Below are 25,857 nucleotides of genomic sequence, written 5' to 3' on the forward strand. Positions count from 1 at the left end.
TGCTTTCTACTACTTTTTAATAAAAACGTAATCATTTCGTAATCAAGTGATTCCAATGAAGATAAAAAATAGGTAGTAAAAAGGCCAGGCTACAATAGAGAAGGTAAAAAAGTTGACACAGCATACAGTTTACAGTAAGAATCTATACAGTAACAGTTTAGGCAAGAGTTGGTTTGTCATTACACGTTTCCAAAGTGAAGACAATGCTATAATTCACAGTTCAAAATTACCCAAACCTTTTTCACGAAGCATATGCTGTTAGAAAAGTTGGCGCCTAGCCTACATTTAAAAACCCCATTATAATTTCTCAAAACCGCTGAGTGTCTTCCCATCTTCACAGTGGGCTAATCTTCAAAGCTTTTCCTGTATTGTGGATGGAATGCATGTGATTATACAGGGGCTAAGATCCAAAGAACAGCACCCTTCTGTGTGTCCTAGGCACCATTAAGCTTATCCAAACAGTGGCTCTCCGTGTCATGTGGGAAACCACTTCCGAAACTAAGGGGACTTTCCTACTTTCTCTCCTGGGAAAATGGGGATCTTCTGTATGAAACAGGGAAAGTTAAAAAACAATCCCACCAAGTGAGCTCATACACTTGGCGGTGCCACAAGTAGTTGTTTCGATCTTGACCTGTGCCCCTTCTACTCAAGGACACCGCAAACACAATGGGTTGGATCCAGTCACCCTGCCTTCCTTTAGGCGAGGGGCAGCTGACATTTTTTGGGGGCTGACGGCTGCATTGAGCCAAGATTAATTTTTTAAGTGAAAATGTTTTGGAGGGGTCTAGAGGCCACCAAAAAACCTTTTGATGTCATGGCGTCATAGAGGTGGGTCCATAGGTAAAGGTAAAGGGACCCCTGACCATTAGGTCCAGTCGTGGCCGACTCTGGGGTTGCGGCACTCATCTCGCTTTACTGGCCGAGGGAGCCGGCGTACAGCTTCCGGGTCATGTGGCCAGCATGACTAAGCCGCTTCTGGCGAACCAGAGCAGCGCACGGAAATGCCGTTTACCTTCCCGCTGGAGTGGTACCTATTTATCTACTTGCACTTTGACGTGCTTTTGAACTGCTAGGCTGACAGGAGCTGGGACCGAGCAACGGGAGAAGTCAATTTTTAATTAAAAAAAATAATAATTAAAAGGGTTAATATTTGGTGGATCCTAGGGGATCACAAAAGACAGCTTGGGAGAGGCTGGAAACAGCCCATGAGTTAGCTACCCCTGCTTTAGTCCTACGTAAATCTATGCAACAAGTTACTCACTACTTAACAAGTCATTTGATTTAAATGGGACTAAAGTGTGGCAAGCAGTCTGGATCAAACACAGTATGTTCAAAGGCTTTCGGTCTTGTGGCGCTGAACTATTGGTATAAAAAGGAGATCATTGAATGGGGGGAGTGATTGTTCTGAGCCACCAAGGAGTGTGTTTGTGTGCACATGCACATTAAGGACGGAAACTTAGAAGGCCGCATGATCAAAATCTGCATAAGATTTTGAAGCAGAAAGTGCAATAATAATAAAAACTGGCAATTCCAATTTAATCCCAAAACAGCTTTACGCACACTGGAAATAAGCTAGTGTATTTTCAGAGATACCACAGTAAGTTGCCTAGCGGTGCAACCTTAAACAGATTTACTTGAAATTAAGACCCACTGGATCCATTCACATGAGCAAGATTCCAGCAAGTCTAATACAGTATCTGGATTCTTTAAGCAGCAACAAAATTAAGAGTGATAAAATGTTCTAAACTTGGAATGAATATGATATGGGGGAGGGGGCAGGAACACAGAGGGGTTTTTTTTGGGGGGGGGACACCCAGGTCATTACCATTTGTGCTGAAGGAAGTGAGAACAGTCCCGTAAATAAATATCTCATTAGTTCATCTATCCACAGATATTTTAAAGTTCTAACACTCACAACTTGGGGGAGCAGGGGAGTGACACTAGCTTCCTGTCTACAAGAGCTTTCCTGCCAGATCACTTTGAGGCTATCATTACTCTCCATGGAAAACCAGGCAAGTGAAACTTTCCAAACCTACATTGTTAAGCTGTAGCTGCTGTGAACCTTTTCTTCTATGTGAATTCAGCCTGAAGAAGCAAGAGGCTCTAAGCCGTCGCATTTTCTGGCATTGCCCAGCTATGTGGAAAGATTACCAGTCTAGCTTGCTTGAGGTGGTGCCAATTAGGGCATCTCATATTTCACTGCTTTGCAGAAACTTACTATGACAGCAAACAGAAATCTACAGCACAACCCTAGGCAAATTTACTCAGAAGCAGGCTCCACTGTGTTCAGCAGGGTAATTGGGTACAGAATTGCAGCCCTAGTTTCCCTTTATTTGCTTAGTAGAAACAAGCTGCATCCTAACAGCTTTCACAATTCTTCCCAAAAAAACCCCATCCTTTAGAGCACCCGGGAACTATACAAAGCAACCGGCATAATTGTATCCCAGCCCCTCAAGATAACTCCCAACAACACAAACATCGGAAAGGGAAAGGGAATATTTGACAAATGAAGCTTGAGGTCTGTTGCCTGTAACTCTTTGCTCAAAGACAAATCCATGAGAGATTGTGCAGGAGAGAGCTATCAGCGGCTGACAGTTATATTCTCCCTCCACTGTCAGAGGCATTAGGCATCTTTATACCAGTTGCTGGAAACAGCAGAAGAGGAGACAGCTGTTATGCTCAGATCCCGCTTGTGGGCTTCTCATTGGTAAAAAGGACCCCTGGACAGTTAAGTCCAGTCAAATGTGACTATGGGGTGCAGTGCTCATCTCGCTTTTGGGCCGAGGGAGCCGGCGTTTGTCCACAGACAGCTTTCTGGGTCATGTGGTCAGCATGACTAAACCGCTACTGGCGCACAGAGGACCGTGACGAGTGCCAGAATGCACAGAAACGCCATTCACCTTCCTGCCACAGCCATACCTATTTATCTACTTGCACTGGCGTGCTTTCAAACTGCTAGGTTGGCAGGAGCTGGGACAGAGCAACGGGAGCTCGCTCTGTCATGGGGATTCAAACTGTCGACCTTCCGATTGGCAAGCCCAAGAGGCTCAGTGGTTTAGACCAGAGTGCCACCTGTGTCTAGTTGGCTACTGTGAGAACAGGATGCTGGACTAGATAGACTACTGGTCTGATCCAGAAGGTGGTTCTTATATGTTCCTATTTCACTGTACAACCCAAATACTCCTCCTTTAAAAATAAGAAGTCCTATTCTATTCAAAAAATATCACAAATATGTCACAACGGCATCCCTTTTCTACTTTCAAGGCTGTATCAATGTGCAAAACATGCAGGCTCTGTCCTGGCAGAGTAGGGTGTGTGTGTGTGTAGGGGGGAGGAGTTGTATTAGCATTTCATACCGAGAAGATGTGGAAACCTCACCAGGTTACAGTCATACCTTCAAAGTCGAACGGAATCCGTCCAGAAGTCCGTTTGACTTCCAAAACATTTGAAAACCAAAGCAAGGCTTCTGATTGGCTGCAGGAAGCTCCTGCAACCAATCAGAAGCTGCGGCAGCCCCGTTGGAAATTTGGCTTCCAAAAGAACGTTTGAAAACCGGAACAGTCACTTCCAGGTTTCGATCGTTCAGGAGCCAAAACGTTCGAGAACTAGGCTATTCGACTTCCAAGGTAAGACTGCATTTTGCATTGCCTTGCTAGCTGTCACATGTAGGCTTTTTTTTAAAATTATTATTATTACTTGCAAAACAAAGAAAAGCCAGAACGCCTCAGAACATTTCACTGCATTCTTATCCCTATATGGGCATTATGCGTGGCCTGCTTGGCGACTCCCCAAATAAAGTTACATTTCTGGGCTTTGATCATCATACACCACCTTGACCATGATTCCTTCTACACATCAATGAAACTCTTGGGAGTCAATGTGGGCTGCAACACCTTAAGCAGCAGCTATTGGTTAACTTCCTGTCACCAACAGCACACCCACCCCTGCCCCAAAGTCTTCCACAGTCTGCAATATTTCATTCATAAACAGGAGAAGCTGCACATGCAATTGACTACACAAAATAAATAGGCCAAAAGCATCACACTATTAAATGTTTTATGAATAAGATTGGAGGCGACAAGTGTTGCTCTTTATACTTCCTCAACACATGAGCCAAGCCCTTTTTATATTAATACAATCTCCTTTTAAAATTTCAGGCAGCTTGTTACAGTTTTAAAGTTGTTTCCTCTTGGCTGACTGCTTCTTTGTGTCTGCTTAAAATTGTAACAGCTCTTTCAGAGTCCTGAACACACAGCGAATGCAGATGCCTACATACTGCATTGTACATAATTTAAACCTGGACTTAAAAGACACACCAACAGACAGAAATAAAATAAGCTGTATGTACTGCTATGTTACAAAATGGTATAAGACCATATGGACAGTATCGATTATTACTATCATGAAAAATCATATACATCAATAGCAACATGAATTAGGCAGTCAGGAAAAAAAAACCACCCACACATGCCAGGGAATCCCAAGATTTTCACATGTATAAAAAAAAAATTTAGAGGGGGAAAACCTTCAGTAGAGAATGCCACTCCCCAATGGGGTCAGAATACAGATTAACTATTGGGGTGGGAATCAAATCAAACAACTGTAATCCTGAATAGAGGACACTCTATGCTGCAACACTATGTTGCAGGCCCCTGGCTACATTATAAAAACCTTATTCTCAAAATGCCAGCAGTAAAAACCCAAAGTTTATGGGCAGGGAGATGAACATGATTTTAAGAGGGGAAAACAATGATCCCCTAGGTAAAGAATTGGGACCACATCCTGGTGTGTGTGTGTAAGAGAGAAAGAGAGAGCCTACTGATTTTCACACGAGGATACTCCATAGGCCACACAATATCTAATTTCCTGTCTTTGTTTTTATTTCTCAATTTCCTAGTTTTTCCTATATAAAAACATGAAATGTATCCCTTCTGCAATTAATATGGGCAGAAACCTCCCACTGTCCCTTTCTCTTCAGCTATTATCCCATCCCATCCCCTTCATTATTGGGGCCTTTTCCGTACGAAACTAATTTTATTCTGACCTTGAACCATTTTTCACCTGTCGAAAATTTTCTCCTGGAAGAAGCAAAACCCAATTATTTCACGATCCTATCGCAAGTTTTCCTTGCATACTGGTGACGTACAGTCACCTACAAACGAGTGTGCAATTGCACAAAATCGAGTGCTTATTGGAGTGGGGGGGGAAGAAACCCACAATTCTCGAACTATTTATGTGTGGGAACTGTGCAAAGACGCAGCACTAGGACGGCGAGTTGAAAACTGAAATGAAATTTAACTATCTGGGCACCCTTTAAAAGGCAGAATCATTCCAGCTTCACTCGGCATCTGATAATAATAATAAGGGACGGTTTAGACCTCAGACTTGCTAGTTATTCAGTGGCTGATTCTCTGTCGGATTCAGTGTATTGGCTGGGTTTTCTCTCTTTCTCTCTTCTTTTGCCTTACGTCTCTTCAGATACATCAGAACAGGGTCCACACAAAACGTTATCGTTGCGAGAAAGCCGAATACCTGTTAAACAAAGGGTGAGAAGAGTCTATATACGCATAAATAAACTTCAACTCCAATTCAAAAGTATACAAGAATAGCCTGATTATCTCCAGGTACATTTTCCTGTTGGTCTCTATAAAAAAAAGGGGTGGGATTTCTGGGCCTTATGACTCTTCCCCTGCTCAGCCACACCCCTCCCTGGCCCTCCTTTACACCCTCCTTAAGTGCTATTGCCTGGCTGGACTGTGCCCTTCAACTCTGATAACACTTGCCTAGATGAAGGATAGAGAGGGATGTGTGCGTTTCTACCAGTCACCTGTGCAAAACATAAAGCATTCATTGCCCCACCCACTTTGGCTCTGGCTCCACCCACCACGGACACATGGGCCACCAAAACGTTGCCCAGAAAAGGGTATAGCCCTTTCCCCATCCCTGCTATAAAACTTGCCAATGACGAATGCTGAAAGGCACTTTGCGGCTTTTGAGAAATGGAAGTGTTTGGAACTACTGCCAATAGGCAGTGCAAACTAAGAGAATGAGATGAGAGTAGGAGGCCCAGTAAGACATCCAGGAATAAAACAAGAGGAAACCGGCTGGTCCATATATCTCCAATCCCTAATAAAAGGATCATTTTAACTGTATTTTTTTTTTTTTTACAAGACCACCTGCAATGAAGGTAGATCTCTCACACAGTGAGCCCCAAGTACAGCACAGGTTTCTGCCCTTAGATTCAGAGACTACATGCTTGCCCCATCTCACTGAAATTTATTAGGCCTACTAAGTCACAGTTTTGTGGCAGCCCCAGCTTTGGCAATCCCTACACAGCCTTATGTTGCACTGTCTGATGAAGTATGATCTGCAGAAAAGTGTGCGGCTCTACACTACTGTAATGACGTTGTGCCATTTGGAAGCTCTTTTCCAAATGCAAACAGTACTAACTGTTGGCTATTTGCAGTTTAGAGTCACTGCAGAGAGCTTGCTGGGGAGACCATGCATAACAAGGAACTCAAAAAAATCTTAAACAAGGTTTTAATAACAAAACAAAAACTCCTTTTACACTAAAGATAACAACAACAACCATGACCCAACCACCAATCCATCCCCCAGGGTAATGAGGGAGCTAGGTGCTGCTCCTTATATACTATGCCCAAATGCTGACACAGCTTAATTAACACAACCTAGCAGCACCTGCTATGTTTCACAACTGTAAGACTGGGTCTTGTTATTGGCCCTGGCCCTTAAAGACATGCACAACTTGTGAAGCAATAATGAACCTTCACATTTTAAAGTGACCATTCAACACTAACTTCCTAAAGCAGGGTACCAACATCGCACCCTCCAACTCACCAGCACAGTGCATCTGGCGTATGTTGAGCTAGTCTGAAAACATTGGGGCTTGGTTATTTTTGCTACTGCAGTGCTGCATTTCCACTTGTATTTATTGCCTCAAGTGCATTCTGTGCTTCTGCCAGTGTACCTCCCTGTTTATTTCCTAGCTTTTCACAGTGCAGCACCCGTCAAAAGCTTTGGGCATCCTGTCTGCATTATCATCTTCTCATGAACACTTGGCTATGATAATGATATGCACTTTGGGGGCAAGCTTATTTTTAAAAGCGTGGTGCAGCAGTCTGGCACACATCCAGATGGGTGTGCACCGGTTGTGGGCTGTAGGAAATTATTAAGAAGAAGAAAGGGGAAGAAAAAGGAAAGTGCATAAGAACATCAAGGCTAAACATTTTATTTAAATGGCAAGAGGAACTAGGAGGGAATGACCTAGTAGAAAATTTATAACTAGCACAACCTTTGTTCAAATGGGAACCATCAGTAGCACTGAAGGGAAATCATGGCAATTGTAATAAGTATTCTCAGAGGTCCTCATTTTAGCACAAGAAAACAACTGGGATCAGACATGATGTTGTGGTGCAGGCTGTACAAAACAACTAGTGGTATTCATCATTTCCCACACAAAATCAAGATGGGGTGAATTTCCCCCGAGCATCAACAAGCCCCAATCTAGACTTTAGGATGTCTGAAGAAATCCCTGCCCAAATCTTAAGTTGTCAGCCCTGGATAACGTAACTCATAAAACGACGTGAGGCACTGATATTTTTCTTTTGTTACTAGATCCCCTGTAGGAAGAAAGGGTGCAGAGAGCAAGAATAACCCATCTTTATCAAAAGACAAGTATGTAGTGAATACCAAATTTAAAAATAACACCAAGACTACCCAGATGGACAAGATGCACAAGAGTTTTTCTTCCCAAATGGGCCAATAATCAGAGGCTTTGGGCAGAGGGGAATCCACATGCGAGGAATGAAGCAATTTTCAATTGACTCTTAAAAGTTATTCCGCAGCAACTTTTTCACTAGGTCTTAACAGCCCCAGTAGCAGCAGCATCCTACTGCGTTCTTTTTGCATCACCTGTGCCACATCTTCCTATACATACAGAAGGGAAGGCCTGAAAATGCAAAACTGATTCCACACATGAGATATTGAACACAAATAATGTGGAGAAAAGTACTTACAATAGCAGCGGTTTCAGGGGGTGTATTATCGTTGGTTGCAGCAAACACAATTGAAGCTAGCAGGAAAAAGACCGCCACTATTGAAACAATCAAGAAATCCTACAAAAGAAAAAAAAGTGAAATTCAGAATTATTATTTATTCTTTGTTTTTTTGCTCCTTTTTCCTAGCACACAATAAAAATTATAACGCATAAAAATATTTATATAATCTAGTACTACTGCACTTTTCATGCACGAAATGCCTCATCCTTTACCTTGCTGTCCCTCAAAGAAACCTGCCAAGGGAGATCACTAATATTCCCATTTTACAGATGGAAAGTGAAGTCAGGAGCTAATGACTTGCTCCGGGCAACTCAGTACATTTGTGGCTGAGTGCAATTTGAAACTGCATTCACCCAGCTCAAGGTGTGCCACTGTGACCAGTTCGTCATCCTTGCTTTCAAAGTAAAGCCCCTCTTGCCCTCCAACTATTTTAACTGTAAATGCTCAACAGAATCTCTTCCACCAACTGCAAAGGTAAGTATAGACACCAAAACCAAGCTGAGAAAATTAGGAAGCAAAAACTTCAGTGTTGATGGTATTCATTAGGGAAAATGTCTAATGGAAGCTTGGATGTGAAAAATGTGTACTAGTGATGCGTGGTAGTAAAGCATACTACTAAAGCCTATTAAGATGCTTTAATCGCATCTTAACTGGTAACCTCTGTAGATATAAAAGGCTTTTGTAAACCCATGCAAACAAAGGAACATGACACATGCTTGGCTTGTAAAGCAGAGAGTAGAGAACCTTAGGTACGGGTCGTGAAATGAAATGCCTGCTTCCCAGACCATACCCCCATCCTCTCTAGTTTCCCTGCCCACCTTTGGGGCTTTTGCCTGGTTGGAATGTGTCTGTGAACTGTAACAATAATGCTTCTTGCTTGCATGAATGAAGGGTGGCGGTGTGTGCATTAGAAGCCCCTGGAATATCGCCTACTATGCAAAGGCCACATCAGTTGCTCCACCCACATTTGTCTCTAGCCTTCCCATCCGCTAACATGTAGCTCCTGGAAGATTAACCCAGAAAGCGAAGTGGTCTTTGATTTGAAAAAGGAACCCCACTCTTAATATAGGCACTGCTGCACATCTTGCCTGGGACACGGGTGGCGCTGTGGTCTAAACCACTGAGCCTAGGGCTTGCCAATCAGAAGGTCAGAGGTTCGAATCCCCATGAAGGGGTGAGCTCCTGTTGCTCGGTCCCAGTTCCTGCCAACCTAGCAGTTTGAAAGCACACCAAAAAGTGCAAGTAGATAAATAGGTACTGCTCCAGCGGGAAGGTAAATGGCATTTCCGTGTGCTGCTCTAGTTTCCCCAGAAGCAGCTTAGTCATGCTGGCCACATGACCCGGAAAAACTGTCTGCGGACAAATGTTGGCTCCCTCGGCCAGTAAAGCAAGATGAGTGCCACAACCTCAGAGTTGTTCTCGACTGGACTTAACTGTCAGGGGTCCTTTACCTTTACACATCTGGCCTAGTCGTCCTAGCAGCGTCATTGTTCCACAGGCAACCCCCTAAGGTGGTGGCAATAGACCCTGTAAACATAAGCTGCCATCACTGTTCCTTGTCAGACAGGTTCTATGCCCTGCCCACCAGTTAACATTCTCAGTAAATTAGCATGACATGTTTAAGTTGCCAATACAGGTTTGGATTTTCCTAACTGCAACTTTTCCAGGCTCCTCCAAGCGCTGAAGCAAGGCAGTGTTGACTAATCCTGAGCATGCCTATGGCTGTTAAAAATTATGATATTCATAACATATATAAAAAGCGGCTCCCTTTACCACAGTTGCTACTTTCTCCTTCCCTGTCCTCTCGTACAAAGAAGTGCAATATGTAACCAGGATCGGGATATTCAAGAGGAAGGCACTGCAGCTGACAAATTCAAAGAAGTAAAGGCCACCGCAACTGCTGCAATGTTGCACGATTTCTTCACACAAGAAGGCTAGGAAGGACAGGACCTGTTGGAGAAGAAGAAGGAGGAAACCACTGGCTGTTAGAACATCCCTTCAGTAGGAGGGCAGATTGCATGGTGTTACCACGACTCAAGCACTATGTTTAGGAAAGCACTTTTAAGATCTAGAATGCTTTAGAATCTTATCTCCTGCAACCTTGTGAGAAATGTTCTTTAAAAGTTCCCATTTCACAGGACTTAAACTGAACCAGAGACATTTGAGCCACACACGCTAGCATGCTTCTTGTTTGCATTAAACCGTCCATTTCCCCAGCAACTGTAGGTGCAAACTGCAAAGTACCTCAAAGGTGCAGAAAACTAAATATGATGGCATGTGATTGCTACCCAGTTTTGCAATGCATGTTCTTGGGAATAAGAAGCTCCACTGGAGGCAATTCTTGGTCTGAAGACTATTTTGACAATATTTATAAGTCACGGGAGAGTTTCTAAGATTCCTTGCTTTATCTGAAAACAAAGCAAAATGACGTTCATGTGTCTTTCCAAGAACACTTGGGTAATGCCACACTGCTCCAGATTCTCATTTCCGGAAGTCAGCTGCATATGAATTCTTCCACTTATTGTCTATCTCACTGCAGTCCATTTCCTGACTGCCTCTTGCCTTTGTCTCTCGATTGCTGAGGGAACAGGGGACAATATGACTCCTGCTTTGTTTTACTTTCAGTTTTTGCGCTCTTTGTTTAAATGCCAGCAATCACTGCTACACAACAACAACAAAAAGAAGCACGTATAAATTGTCCAACAGCTCTGCCTCAAAACAGATTTACTGTAGGTGATTAAATCCAAGCCTACACAAAAATAACATCAATTGGCCTTGCACAATAAATGTGCAAAGTAATCTGGAATCTGGTGAAATTCTAGAATGGATCAATTCCTTCTACTTGACACATATTTCTATGGCATGAAAATATCCATCTTCAATTTCTACTAAGCATCAAGCTTGTAGTATCAAAGTAAAATACTCCAGCATAGGACTGACATTTCCCCAGTGATGCTATGACTGAAGCAACAGCAGATATTCTCAAGAAATCAATGCACATGGATGATTGCTCTCAACTGTTCTTCCTAGAATGCAAGCTTCCAATTTCTTGCTCGTTAATGTGGCTGAAAATTAGCAGCAGCAGTGATATAATTAATATACCTTTGTCCATGTAGATAGAAATGGAACTGATGAAGAAGCGTCATGCACACGACCAATTTTATTGGTTCCAACTCTTGACAAGTTATCAGAGCTGTCTGAGTACGCATCAGTACAGATCCTTCCTCCAGCAGTATATGTGGAGGCTGCCAAAACTACCTGCCAACTGTAAGCTCAATTAAGCTTGTGAAAAGCACAGATGCTCACTACTAGGCTCTTCCAGCTAAAAACTCAGCTGTCATGTATATTATCCACCTACCAGCTGAGCACAGCCTCACAAAGAGCCAGGGCTCAGTTGTAAAGTACAAGCTTGAAATGCAAAAGGTCAAAGCTTCAATTCCTGGTATGCCCATGTAGGGCTGGGAGAGGTGCTGGCCATACCCTGGTGAGCTGTTGCCAGTCCATGTGAATGATACAATGCTAGATAGACCAGTGGCTTGACCTCATATGGCACAGCTTCCTATATTCCTCTCCAGTATGCCAAGCCCATGCTTGATGTACAGTTCTCTGTAGTCAGGTTTTAGCTTTGGAAGGGCTAGTGAGAAGTACAATACCTACCAATTCCTGCTAGGAAGCACTGATACGGCCACACATCACCATACACCCATGTGTATGATGCAGAAAATTTATTTCCTGGTGATATGCAAACGGTATTGGTTACAGAAATGCATTTGCATGTACCACGGCTATACTGTGTGCAAAGCCAGCAACACTTTCATACCACCAGATAAGAAGTGATTACACCATATACAGTGTCAATGGCTTTTCCTCCCTGGTAGTATTCAGTCTTGCAATTTAGAACAGAATTTCTGCTTGCGAAAGCAAAGCAAAAACCCCAGAAGTCATCAACAACCAAAGATTGTTGGGAGACAGTCCTGTTGACAGATAGTGTCACCCAATGTAGAGTCAACGTAGAATCACAGAATCGTAGAGTTGGAAAGGACCCCGAGGGTCATCTTGTCCAGCCCCCTGCAATGCAGGAATCTCAGCTAAAGCATCCATGGCTTAAAAACCTAAATGCAGCATCCTGTAGGGACAAAGAAATATAGGGACAATATTCCACACTTAGGAAGTTTGCACCTAGGAGGCCCTGAGTGACAAACTGCCCAGTGTAACTAATTGGCTGAGTTGCTGCTAGTTAGGAAGGTGTTCTTAACACCTTTAGGAGCCAGGAGATTAGGCTGGGTAGGTGTTAATTTATAAAAATTGCTTGGTCTATTACTGCTAGCTGGAGTATGGTCTGCTCAGAGCATTGTGAACTGTGGGGCGAGTCCTGTAGTTTGGTTGCTTGGAAGTAAGGGCAGCCAGAGAGGCTGTAAGTTTTAAAGTTACATACACTGGAAGGTAGGGATGCGGGTGGCGCTGTGGGTTAAACCACAGAGCCCAGGACTTGCTGATCAGAAGGTCAGCGGTTCAAATCCCTGCGACGGGGTAAGCTCCCGTTGCTCGGTCCCTGCTCCTGCCAACCTAGCAGTTCAAAAGCACTTCAAAGTGCAAGTAGATAAATAAGTACTGCTCCGGCAGGAAGGTAAACGGCGTTTCCGTGCGCTGCTCTGGTTCGCCAGAAGCAGCTTAGTCATGCTGGCCACATGACCTGGAAGCTGTACGCCAGCTCCCTCGGCCAATAAAGCAAGATGAGCGCCACAACCCCAGAGTCGGCCACGACTGGACCTAATGGTCAGGGGTCCCTTTACCTTTACCCTGGAAGGTAGACATACACTGCTTTATACAGTGTACATGTCATGGAAAACAAAGAAGATTTTTCTTTACAGTCTGTGTCCAAAGGTAGCAAATACTTTGCATTTCATGGTGAAATGACCGCAGCTTTCCTGCACTAAATAAAAAAATCAAAGTGAACACAAAGTTTAAATCTGAAACCACCACAGTATTGTGGGATTATTGGTTTCTTAAGTCATTTTGATTCTGGTATCTTACTGTAATGGGAAATATTCCATTCTCTCAAATGTAATTAAAAAAAAACAACCCAAATCTAACAGATGGCTTTCCCCTTTCAAAGTGGGCTGTTCGCTTTCATTTATTTACCTTGTAAGTCCTCACATTTGGGAAATGACTGCCATCTACCAATTTCCTCAAAAAGGCAGCTATATTGAGACCATGCAAGTTTATTTAATATTGAAGCCACAGAAAGAGGGACATGCAGAAACACCACGGCAGTGTGGCGGCAAATGCACTAAGCAAGACCAGGAAGAAGGGTGTGGGGTGGGAGAAAAGGAGATGCATTGTGTAAGCCGCTTAGTTAGAAAACACCAGAATGAACTGGTCTCTTAAATTGCCTAATAACCACATTGCAAAATGAACTACATGCCAACACTATTTATCTACAAACAATTGCTGGTGGACAAAACAGGACAGCAAAGAGTCACCAGCAACCAATTGTTCAGAAGCCAACAAACCAAATTCAAGTTATGAACGCTGCACAAAGCTGAAGAAGCGGTTCAAAATTTTAGGCACCAGAACCACATTTTTAGGAAGCAAGTAGGTCAGGCACTCAGTATATTTCTACACTGGGGGACAAGGATGGGCTGCATTTGCCCTGTACATAAAAGAGTTTATGTTAATATATTTAGGGTGGGGAACCTCAACAGAAAAGGGTCATAGCTTTCTTCAGAGCTCCTGAGATGTTAACGTATGGTATTAAGTTGCTTCTGACAGGTAAAACAACTAGCTTCTTCATCACAAAAGCAACCAAGACTCAACCAAAATCTCTATTGTGTCAAACAAGCCTGCTTATCACTTGAGAGCTACAAACTCAGGAGAGACGTCTGGCCTGGGAAACAAGTCACTTGGAGGAATAGTCCTGGAATATGTGGGGTTGGATTTGTCTTTTGATTTGCCTGGCTTTGGGGTGCATGGTGTTTTGAAGTTTAAAAGAAGTGTCCTTTAAGACACACCTGAAATCCCCAGAGCTGGAAACTCTGTCATTTGTACTGCACTGTGTAGCCTAGTGCTTCATTACAACTACGAACTTCCCTGATGATATCCAATCCCTCCCCTCCCAGCTATGGTCTCGAGGGTGGGGTCTTGCTGCACAGGAACATAATCATGTGGTAGAGTAATGGCCTTCCTATTATTTCCAATATTCACTTATAGAAGCCTTCTAATCTAGCCTGGTTTTAGAACTGGATCAGTCTTGGTTGACCTGCCAGATTACCCTTATTAGAAGGCGACTGATGGGGAAGGCAGTGCAACACTTCTTTATCCTCCAGTGGCTTTTGATACCATTGACCCTGGTATCTTACTGAACCAGCTTCTAGATCAGACAAAGGCAAACTCCAGATGTTTGGAACTACAATTCCCATAATCCCTAACCGCTGGTCCTGTTAGCTAGAGATGATGGGAGTTGTAGTCCCAAACATCTGGAGGGCCAGAGTTTGCCTATGCCTGTTCTAGATCTATCACTGTGACCGGAGGCGCAAGTGGCCATGATGACTAAAAGCGTCTTCCATCAGCTTCAGCTGGTGGGATAACCTGGCACCAGTAGCCCAAGCACTGGTTACCAGTTGGGATTGCTCAGTCAGTAGAGTATGCGTCTCTTAATCCTGCACTGCACGGGTTTGGACCAGATTTACCCTTGTGGTCCCTTCCAATACTAGAATTCTATGAAGACTAGATTACTGTAACATACTCTGTGTGGAGCTGCCCTTAAAAGTAGGTTTGGAAGCTGCAGGAACTGCAAAACGCAGTAGATGAGGAGGACACTCTTAATGCAGGCATGCATTATCATGTCTGAAAGAACTGCACCAGTTGCCAATTTATCACCAAGCCAAAGTATGAGGTTCTTTTGTTTAAAGCCGTGGACAATTTGGGAGCTGGATATTTGAAAGAACAACTTCTCCTATACAACCCTTTCCTTATTGATTTACAAAACATACTTAACATATCACGATTTCAGGGTGGGGAGAATATTAGAGCAGTTCACAACAATTATATATACAATAAAAACCACATAAAACTATAGTTGCAGATTACCAGCTAGCTATTACAGAATTATTATTTTTTCCTTAATTGATGGTGGTATTAAAAAGTTTTCATCAAATATTTAAAGATGAATGCAGAAAACGTGTACTTAATCTCTCCTGGAACAGCATTCCACACAATTATGCTAAGATCTCTGCATGAGGCCCCCTTGGTTGTGCCGCAGTCTGCTGGCATTTGTATTGAAAACCCTGGGGAGGAGCTGTTCCACTTTGGTGCACCCAGCCTTTGTTGGATCACCTCCCCTCTAAAATAAAAGCATTTTGATGATTGCTAAAGACCCTTCTGTTTACACAGGTATTTGCAGGCTGTGTTAATAATCGGGCTGTGTAGTATCTGGGTGGTCTGATGTAGATTGTAGTGGTTCAATTAAGGCTAGTATCAAAATGTTTTAAATTCGTAGAATCTTAGAACCTTCTGGCTGTTCCCTCGCTGCGAGAAGCCAAGTTACAGGGAACCATGCAAAGCAGAGGGCCTTCTCGGTAGTGGCACTTGCCCTGTGGAATGCCCTCCCACAGATGTCAAAGAGAAAAACAACTACCAGACTTTTAGAAGACATCTGAAGGCAGCCCTGTTTAGGGAAGCTTTTAATGTTTAACAGACCAGTGTATTTTAATACTTTGTTGGAAGCCACCCAGAGTGGCTGGGGAAACCCAGCCAGATGGGCAGGGTATATATATTTATTTATTATTATTAACATGAGGCTCAAAGCCATGACCCAGTGATTAATAGTATCATGCTCTACTGACTAAGCTATATCTATATAAAATACAGAAATTACTGTGCTGGCCTGGAGTTGAAGCAGAATGCATTTCCCCTGTGACAAAAAGTGTATCAAGTGAGGAGGAAATCTGCTTTACTTGTATCAAAAGTGCTGCCTTGAAAATAAACATCTAGATCACTCCCAACTTAGATACTAATTTTAATAAAGACAAAAACTATAGTAAGTAGCAACTTCCAAAGAGTGTAGCCATATTAGTCAGTAGCCATGAAAACTATGTAGAGATTTGTGGCAATTTAAAGGCTAATGGATTCATTCTAGGATAAAAGTCTGTGGAATAGAGAGGACTTCATTAGATACAAGAGGTGTTATCTTTAGTTGGCAGGTGAATTAGGCATGCTTGTGTGCATATATAATATAATATATAATATATTAGGGGGGGGGACAATGTACAGTCGTACCTTGGCTGTCGAACACCCCAGAACTCATACATTTCAGCTCCCAAACGATCGAAAGCTGGAAGTGAGCGTTTCGAATGATTTTTGGAAGCCGAACGTCCGGCGCGGCTTCCCATTGGCTGCAGGATGCTCCTACAGTCAATCGGAAGCTGCATCTTGGTTTTCGAACAGTTCCAGAAGTCGAACGGACTCCCAAAACGCATTCTGTTTGAGAACTGAGGTACGACTGTATATGTGTGTGTTATACCTGCCTTTAAGGTGCCACAAGGCTATGCTGCACATAGGAAGAGTAGCAATTAAGAAATCAAGCACTACTGCGGGAACGAAAAACAAAAAATTCATTGTGGCTTTCATACAGACCATGCTACATGTCTACCGGACATTTCAGGTGGGGAAATGCATGCTAGTGGGGAGGGCTGTAAAAATCTCCCAGCTTTCCATGCTGTGCTTTGAACAGCATACCACTCTCTGAGATTCAGCTAGGGACGGAGCAAGCAATCCTAAGCAGGCAAATATGTCAAGGGCTGCTTTGCCCCCGTATCTCCTGTGTAAATTAAGCTGCAGCCTAACTGCTTCTGGTGAGGGTATATTCATTGGGGAGGGGGCAGTGTAAACCTTCATTTCCTGCCCTTCCACTGACTCCTATGGGGTGAATATAGCTATACCTGCATTCCTGAGCTATGTGTGTAATGGATTAGGATGCAGCAGAACTTTGCTTATCCCTCTCCCTGCCCACAATATGCCAATTCCCTGGCTCTTGATATACACCTTATTGCGCTCTACACACAACATAACTTCCACTGGTTTAACTTCCACCAGCAGGGTTTCCTCTCACCCAGTGTAAGTAGATACACCATGGTAAGTCATTTATTATTGAGGTCAGCTCGGCCAGGGCAGGGGGGAACGGACGGGCACTATATCCTAACCTTTCCAGCCACCATATATGGGGGTTACAATTCCTCTGCAAGGCTGCAGCCCCACATAAGCTTATGTAAGAATATAGGTGAAACTCGGAAAATTAGAATATCGTGGAAAGGTTTTGCTGATTTCATTTAATATTCTAATTTTCTGAGATTGTTAATTTGGGGTTTTCATCAGCTGTACGCCATGATCATCACAATTATAACAAATAAAAGCTTGACATATCTCGCTTTGCACGTCATGAGTCTCATATATTAGTTTCACCTTTTAAGTTGAATTACTGAAATAAATGAACTTTTCCACAATATTCTAATTTTCTGAGTTTCACCTGTAAGTCCCATTCAGCTCAGTGGGACCTACCTCTGGTTAGCCAATTAGAGTAGTGCTCTGTAATGCTATTGTTTTTGGATATGTAAGCCACGCATAGGCAAACTCCGGCCCTCCAGATGTTTGGGACTACAATTCCCATCATACCTAGCTAACAAGACCAGTGGTTAGGGATGATGGGAATTGTAGTCCCAAACATTTGGAGGGCCGGAGTTTGCCTATGCCTGATGTAAGCTATTTCTAGAATCACTTTATCATAGGAGTACCATGAAAAATGTAAAAGACACACAAAATGGACATAATACTCCCATATTTGGGGGAGTTTTTTTGCTGTGATCCTACTGTACGTGCATTCAATTACAAATGCAGTGCAAACAAGGGGAATTTAAGTCAAAATGATATTTTGAATCCACCTGCCTAGAACGATATAAGCCTCAGTTCCCACATTTTAAACTGTGTTATAGATATTCACACTTGCACATCAAGGAGCATGAGGGGAAACTAAGGGTTTCTGGTAAGGAAATAACACACTGTATGTTAGAAGACCTGCTTTGCGTGCAGAAAGACCCCAGGTTCATCCCTGGTATTTCCATGTGGGGCTAGACAAAACACTTCTTCTGAATCCCTTCAGAGCCACTATCAATCAGTAAAGAACAATGAGAGACATACCAGGCCAGAGCAATGGGCCCAAGGCAGTTTCTTCTGCTCTTAAAAAGCACCAAATTAACCCACCTGCGTTTAGGTGACAAATATAACTTCTGCTCATACAGCCGAGTTTCCCTCATTATCAAATCAACAACACACGTACACGGGAACCCTATATGAAAGGTGGCCAGGCTACCTCAGTTGGTTAGAGCATGGTGCTGATAAAGCCAAGGTTGCAGGTTTGATTCCTGTATGGAACAGCTGCATATTCCTGCATTGCAGGTGGTTGGACTATATGATCCTCAGGGTTCTTTGCAACCCTACAATTCTATGACTCTCTGATTCTACTGATGCTCAAGTTGGTAGAGCATGAGACTCTTAACCTAAGGGACGTGAGTTCAAGCCCCACGTTGGGCAAAAAGATTCCTGCATTGAAGGGGGTTGGGTTAGATGGCCCTTGAGGTCCCTACCAACACTGCAATTCTATGACCCTATAGATTTGTGTTTGTATGAAAGGTGCCACACTACACTCCTCCCTAGGCATAACCGGGGGGGGGGGGGGAGCTGCCCCTCCCCAATTCAATAAATAAAAATACTTAACTAACTGACCAATCACATCACAGATAGCTCCATTCTGCTCCCCCTAAAATAAATCGAGGCTGTGCCTATGCATCCCCCCCCCAGCCCTGTGCCCCAATAGGAGAGTTTGCCCAGTGTTTCTCAAACCTGGGTGTTGTTGGACTACAATTCCCATCATCCCTAGCTAGCAGGTCCAGCAGCCCGAAATGATGGGAGTTGTAGTCCAATGACCGTGGGAGGACACCCCACCTCCCCACCCCTGTTTGAGAAACACCGGGCAAACTTCTTGTAGGACTACAGCTCCCATCATCCCTAGCCAGCAGTCAGGGATGGTGGAAGTTGTAGTCCAACAACAACGGAAGGACACCCCCCCTTTAAGAAACACCGCGTGTTGCACTACAACTCCCATCATCCCTAGCTAGCAGGCCGAGCGGTAAGGGATGATGGGATTTGTAGTCCAACAACGGCAGAAGACTCCCTTTGAGAAAACCCTGTTGCACTACAACTCCCATCATCCCTAGCTAGCGGGCCCAGCGGCCGGGGATGATGGGAGTTGTAGTCCAACGACAGCCAGCGCCCTGAGCTGAGAAACAACGGCCTGAGCGTTTGCGGGTTCCCCTTCCAAGCACGCCCCGAGGACCCTAAAACGCCGGCAGCGAGCGAGCCAAGGGCGGAGCTCGGAGGACGCCAAGCGCCAGGGCTGCTCTCCCTTCCTCGTCCGAGGCGAAGAAAGCGGCACCTGCTGCTGCTGCTGCTGCTGCAGCAGCGCCGCCATGAGGCCGGGCGGACTCTCCTCTCGGCTCCGCCGCAAGACCCGAGCTTGGGAGGCGGGCTGAGAGGCCGGCTAGTAGTCCCGAAGCCCCTCACGGAGGCTGCTGTGGGCCTGGCCGTGCTCGGCTCCCTCCCTTTCCCCAGCGTGTTGTGTGTGTTTAATCCCCGCCCTCCCTCCCTCAGCCTCGGCTAGGCGGGAAAGAAGCCCTGGCTGAGGGGAAAGGGAAGAGGAGGGCCGCCATCCCGCCCTCCCTCCCTCCGACTCACCAGCTGCGAGACCTTCAGCGCCAGCCGCCGCGCTCCCAAGTTGTCGGCGGTGCAGCCGGTGCAGCGGGGGCCCTTCCCCGGCGGCTGCTCGGCGGGGACGGTGGTGTCGGCGTAGACCGGCGCCCCGTTCTCCATGGCCGCGAAGGGAGTAGGCCCTGTGAGGAAAACGAAAGGGAAAGGCGGCCTCCGCTTCAGCTTCAGGGGGAGTTGTCCCCAGACAGGGCCGGGCGCCAAGGCCTCGAGGAAGGAGGAGGAGGGCCGTCGAAATTTCCCCGCCTTTTTTCTCCTCTCGCGGAAGGAGGTGAATCCGGTCGCCTATCAGGAGAAACGGGGCCTTTGCCTCAAACCCGGCGGCCAAATTCACCTCACGCCGTTTCACCTTGTTCATTTATTGCCCAGAAGCATTGAGGAGCAGGCTCCAAGCGCCGCCCTCTTGCCGTTGGCAAGCCCTCCCTGCATACCGAATAAATTGCCTTTTTTTTTCCTTTCCCAAGAGACGAACCCGCCAAATAAGTTGCATTATTAACATAAAACTGCAAAGCCCAGCTGCCACATAATAGGCAGCTTTTCTTAGTTCCTCTGAACTCTTCATCAGGCTGGATGTTAAGCAAAGGGAGGGGGGGAGAGAGGAAAAGGCTGGATTTTGGTATTGAGGCCATTATAGCTGTTTTGGTCAAAAAATCATTTTTGTTGCTTAGTTTTAGAAGGGGTGTGGCTTGTGTTCAAGAAGCCCCACACTTAATAATTCTTCCACTTCATTTATTGCTTGTAATTCACAGTTTCCACCCCACACTGACTGCCAGAGCAAAGGTATTTTTAAAATGGCTAGAGCAGGTTATGCAAGTAATGGCAAAGTGTGTTTCAAAGGACAGACGGTACACACCGCTAAAAAAAAGGTGTTGCTAATAATAATAATATTTATTTATACCCCGCCCATTTGGCTGGGTTTCCCCAGCCACTCTGGGCAGCTCCCAACCAAAAATTAAAAGCATGGTAAAATATCAAACATTAAAAACGTCTGAAGAGGTTTGAGCCCCTGCATTTGGCAAAATAGAGCTCTATCCCCACAGTACCCACAAAAAAAGTTAAGCAGCAAATGTCTCCAATGAAACAGCAACAATTCTATATTTCTAGCCACTATCAGAACTTATGCCTGCTATTGACATTGCAGTTTAACATGACTCTTCCTCTTTCCATTTCATAGAATCGTTGAATCTGAAGGGATCCCAAGGGCCATCTAGTCCAACCCCCGCCTGCAGTGCAGGAATCTTTATGCCCAATGTGTGGCTCAAACCCAAGACCCTGAGATTAAGAGTCTCTTTAAGGGACCCCCTCAGGCAATGGCTATTTCTGCCAGTGTAGCTAAGCCTGATGCACAGAAAACCTGGGTGGGAAGCCTGGGCTCTCCATATGTTGTGATCTCCAACTCCCATAATCATCCTGGAACATTGACCATGCTAGTTGAGGCTGACAGGGTGAGAAAGTCCAATAACCAGTGTTTCCTCCTCCTGCTTTAAGAGGTGGCACAGATGTTAGAGAGGGTAAGGGCTCCAGATGACCTGTTTATTGTGTGTACTTCTGTACAATAGAGTGTTGAACTTTTGGAGCTGGCAGACTCGGATTTTAGTTCTACTGGTTCACCTTGAGCAAAGCGCTCTTGCACTTATTACTCAAACCAAAAGCCTCATTAATTTCAATGTGATTTACTTTCAGGTAAATATGTGCAGAACTGTAGCACTAGAAGATTAGTCTCATGCATCACAAAGCTATGGGGATCAATGCATCCTTCCAACTCTCACAATTATATTTGAATCCTGAAAACATGCTACAGGAAACCTAATCTACATTATTTGCCCTTTACTATTTTTTTCTTTAAGCCTACTCAAAAGTGTGCTACCTCCCCCTTGCGGACATCTATATGAAGTACCAACACATTTTCTTTCTATATTTTAATGTATGTCAATTGATACCCTAGGGCAGGGGTTGTCAACCTGGTCCCTACCATCCACTAGTGGGTGTTTCAGGATTCTAGGTGGGCAGTAGGGGATTCTACGGCACAAGCTGAATCCTCCTTCCATCGAGCACTGGTGGGCGGTAAGGAAATTTTACCATCAAGAAAAATGCATTAGTGGGCAGTAGGTATAAAAAGGTTGAGTACCCCTGCCCTAAGGGGTATGGGGCACCAGGCCAAAATGTACAAGAGAAGACTGAACTTGTACATAAAGACAGTAAAGCAAGTGGTAACACCTTCCGTGTAGTTATCTCTCATACTATCTGAGCAGCTTATTTTTGTGTGGAAGTTGTTGCAACATTGGGTCAAAATGGAAATTGCAGGATGTTTAAGAAATAAATGCAGAAACTTGCTGCAAACAGAGGAAAAAGTTGTTTAACACACACACCTCGTGAGTGGGGGATGTGTGTGCATGGGTTTCCTCCAGCCTCAATACTAGGTGGGAAACTCTTGTTTAGCATTATTTTAAATTTACATTTAAATAATAAAGCTTCCCTTTCTTGATAGGGTGTAGTGTAAACAAGGAGATGACAAGTGTGTGAGAGAAGAATAAAATATTAAGTCATGATATCTGCCAGAGAGCTCAAATTAATTTTAGAGTCAATACATGATTTAGGAATATAAACTAATGACTAAGGCTGTAATCCTATACCTTAGCAGTGGGCCTCCAGCCCATGGGTCTAATTAAGTCTGCCAGCCCATTTCCACCAAGCCACACTAGCTGCCTTACATTTGATGCCATATATGATGATAGCAATGAGACAGGAAAAGATGCAACTAGACCAAAACTTCAGGCACAGCTGATCCGCAGTGGCTACAAAGCCCTGGGCAAAGCAGATTGTCAGGTCTTGTGGAGCTCCATGCACAGTGCTTTGCGAGACTCAACAATTTGCAGGCTGTACCTTTGCCTGCATGGCTTGATTTCAAACCATGAACAGTAATTGGGCACTGCAGGTAATTCTAAGAAAACGTCATTATGAGTAGAGAATATGCTTTGGGGGAAATTCCAGTAGTTAAAAGAAATACTAATTTAGATGTTATTTGTCAAGTGCATTTTCTGTTACTAAGTAGTACGTCACACTGTTTCTGAATTTATGTATATATTTATGCAACAACTATGGTTTAATGCAAATTATTAGTGTGCCAGTTCATGGTGCTCAATAACTCCCAGGGTAATATTCCCCTCTCCTCCTCCTGCTGTGCCATAGACAAAACAAGCCAAGTCTGGCTCATCATGTCATCCAAACCCAAGCTAGTTTGTTTTCCCCAAATAAATCATGAGCAGCAAGCTAATAACAAACCTTGTTTACTTCTCATGACTTCTTGGGGGAAACAGAACTCAAGCCCAAGATCAGACAAGTCAGACACTGGCTTGTTTCATCCACAGTGCAGCAGGAGTAAGGGACAAGTTATGGGAATTTCTGAGCAGTGTGCACATTAAGCTATGGTTTAATGTTATGTATGGAAAGTTGGAAGGGAGTTTCATGTCAGTACATCAATAAGGGGGGGGGACCACTTGTATGTTTTTCACCTTGCAAAATATGGACCTAAATTTTCCTGTACTTTTCCTACAATGCAAGAAGCTAATGATAACGAGTAAAAAAACACTGAATGCAACAGTTAGACTCCAGCCTACCTGAAAAGATGCTTCTGCCATTATATCTCACTGTGATCTTTGATTCTGAACTATTTGACACAAACCACGTGCAAAATTCAAATGAAGAGGGAGTGGATAATGACATTTTCAGTGATGGTTCCACAATTATATTTTCCCCTGGTAACTCCACAATCATCTCTTTCCCTGGTAGCTCCACAATCATCTCTTTCTCTGGAAGGCAGATAGAGCACAATCTAAAACTATGCTAGGCTTGACCAGCACTTAGTGTAGACAATTAAGCTTAATATATTTTACATTTGTATGCTACCCATTCTTTTACTCATTTCATGATGTTGCTATCTGCGTCATGCTCCCTCATATTTCCTCCCCTCCAGCTTCTTGTGTAGGATGGGTAGCTGACAAAGTAAAAGTGCTTCTGGCACCTTTTTGTCCTTTCAAAGCTTTTATTGCTATTAAAAAAGCACTTTACACCAGCAGAGAGAAATATATCTGCCTATACTTTTGTGTGCAAGAGGGATACTTTCTTATGAACTCCACAGTGTGTAATATATATCTTAAATCATTTGTTTAGTGTCTTTAGATAAGTCATTTCATATATTACTATGTGAACAGTAAATATACCTTCTACAATGCGTAAGAGTTACAAATATGTTAAACAATTCAGCTCTGGGATACAAAGTAACTGAAATAAAGATACGTTACTTACCGCATCAGTAGCATATACTCATGCACATCTTAAATACACTCAAATAGTTCGCTGTGTTACATAGTAGTAATCTGTTCAAAAGTACAATTTGTGCCATGCATGTGATTGGAAATGAAAAGCTTTGTAGAGTTGCTCCTTTCATACAGTTGCTCCTCGTCATGTTAAGCATTCAGTCAAGAAAGTTAGATCTAAATGATGTAAAATACTACAACCATCAAGTAGCTGTGGAATTCCTTAAGGTCTCAGAAAGGAACTTTTTTTGAGGGGGGGGCAGAATTTCAATCCAGAGCACTTTACATTGATAAAACTATTCTTTAAAAAAAATAACAATAATATGGGAAATGCAAAGAAGAATGCCCCAAAGTAGACTACTAACTTTTCAAGCAACGTTGGCCCAAGAATGTAGACATTCTACACTAGAGAAGTTTCCTATTTTCTGGAAGTTTTAAAAGCAGCACTTTCAAGTTTGCTATACTGTTCACATATTCATGTTTATTTTCTGTTCAAAGAAACAAGCCCAAAGTATTCATAAACACATGGATCTACTTACAGATCATTGCCAGTCTATGTGCAAGTGTGTTTTGGACTTGTTTCTTTGTTCAGCATCCTTACATGCTACATGGCTTTTGAAAGTGAGGGGAATTGCAAAAGCTGTTGCATATGCCATCATGGCTGAGTGTTTGAAGGAGGGGGTGGAATCTACTGAGGACACACAAGACTGTGGACAATTCTAAAGTAGCTGTATGGCTCCCAACCCATGTATATCTTAATGAAAACTACCAGTTAACTGCTCATTGTCATAAAGTGTAGGGTCTTGTGGCAAAGGTTCTGCTCTGAAAGCAAACAGAATCTAACCTTTATGAATTACAGCATTTCATTTGCAATTACATCTATGCATTTGACAGGTGTTTGTTAGAAATACTGGTTTGGAGTCCAATGATTGGCCTGGAAGCGTTAAAGGCTGCAGAATCATTAAGGATAAGCAGGTACTAACCTAATCAGTTTCTTGGTGTGAGACAATTGGGAGTCCTATAAGAGAACAGTTTTGTTTTGTTAAAGGAAGAAATATTACTTTGAGCAAGAAACGGTGAATACAGCACTGTCTTACAGAAGTATTAACACTTATTTAACTGATCTGGAAGACAGCTTATTTAAGAGGTACGTGTGAAACAGATGTAGGCTTTATCAAAGGCAAAAATCAGCATGGCCTTTTAAATGTATTGAGAAACAACTTAGATCTTTGTAAGCCACTTTGAGGGTTGTTTTTTTTACAGTCAAGTAGTGTATAAATTTTATGAAATAAATAAAAATATATGTTGAGAAGAAATTGCTTGATTATGGATAACTAATATACCCTTAAAAATGAAAAGTATGGTAGGTCGATTGTACATATATATATCTGCAGGTGATTATACTGTTTAATTTGAGAGCAACCTTTGCTATTTTCAACATACATCCATGCTCCAAAAAGGTTTTCCAGGAAATTTAGTTTCAGGACCTTCTCCAGTTAGACTGGAAACATTTATTATTAAATTCCAAAATTTATTCAGCCTAGTAATATAAAGACCACACTGAGCTTGGTAGGAAATCCTCAATAGAACAATATGTTCTTGTTTAAGAGTTCAAGTTTGTTCAATACAGTTTAGATTTCAAATGAGAC

General features: G+C 43.4%; 2 protein-coding genes and 1 long non-coding RNA gene across 4 annotated transcripts in view; 2 read left to right on the forward strand and 1 right to left on the reverse strand.

Moving 5' to 3' along the window:
* The window catches only part of STT3B (STT3 oligosaccharyltransferase complex catalytic subunit B), a 259,595-nt gene extending 254,781 nt beyond the window's left edge, over positions 1–4,814 (forward strand). The window contains exon 15 of the mRNA XM_083705761.1: positions 1,788–4,814. The gene's annotated coding sequence lies outside the window, so the exon portion shown is untranslated. The remainder of the gene's footprint in view (positions 1–1,787) is intronic.
* On the reverse strand, positions 1–25,228 carry CMTM6 (CKLF like MARVEL transmembrane domain containing 6). 2 transcript variants are annotated; one of them, XM_083706093.1, is made up of 6 exons: positions 25,192–25,228; positions 23,510–23,701; positions 19,863–20,017; positions 9,852–10,028; positions 8,037–8,135; positions 1–5,532 (listed from the first exon to the last, which is right to left on the reverse strand). In XM_083706093.1, the coding sequence occupies exons 2-6, from the start codon at positions 23,691–23,693 to the stop codon at positions 5,389–5,391; spliced, it is 759 nt and encodes a 252-aa protein (XP_083562219.1). In that variant the 5' UTR covers positions 23,694–23,701; positions 25,192–25,228; the 3' UTR covers positions 1–5,388. The 2 variants fall into 2 exon arrangements, with proteins under 2 accessions (XP_083562219.1, XP_083562218.1); XM_083706092.1 differs by lacking the exon at positions 25,192–25,228 and having other exon boundaries at positions 23,510–24,067.
* Positions 19,993–25,852, forward strand: LOC310828530. Its single transcript, XR_014557006.1, has 2 exons — positions 19,993–21,403; positions 25,103–25,852. It is a non-coding gene; the product is annotated as an uncharacterized lncRNA (long non-coding RNA).
* The last annotated feature ends 5 nt before the right edge of the window (positions 25,853–25,857 follow it).

The sequence above is a fragment of the Podarcis gaigeae genome (genome assembly GCF_964106915.1).
Source record: "Podarcis gaigeae genome assembly, chromosome: 12".
Lineage (NCBI taxonomy): Eukaryota > Metazoa > Chordata > Lepidosauria > Squamata > Lacertidae > Podarcis > Podarcis gaigeae.

Bases quoted from the DNA above. Each gene is read 5' to 3' on its own strand.
- CMTM6 (XM_083706093.1), bottom strand. From the start codon at position 23,693: ATGATTGTGGAGCTACCAGGGAAAGAGATGATTGTGGAGTTACCAGGG. The intron at 10,029-19,862 runs GTGAGTCGGAGG...CTTCTCCAACAG, and splicing joins CGCTGAAGGTCTCGCAGCTG to GTCCTGTCCTTCCTAGCCTT. The intron at 5,533-8,036 runs GTAAGTACTTTT...TTTGTTTAACAG, and splicing joins CCCCTGAAACCGCTGCTATT to GTATTCGGCTTTCTCGCAAC.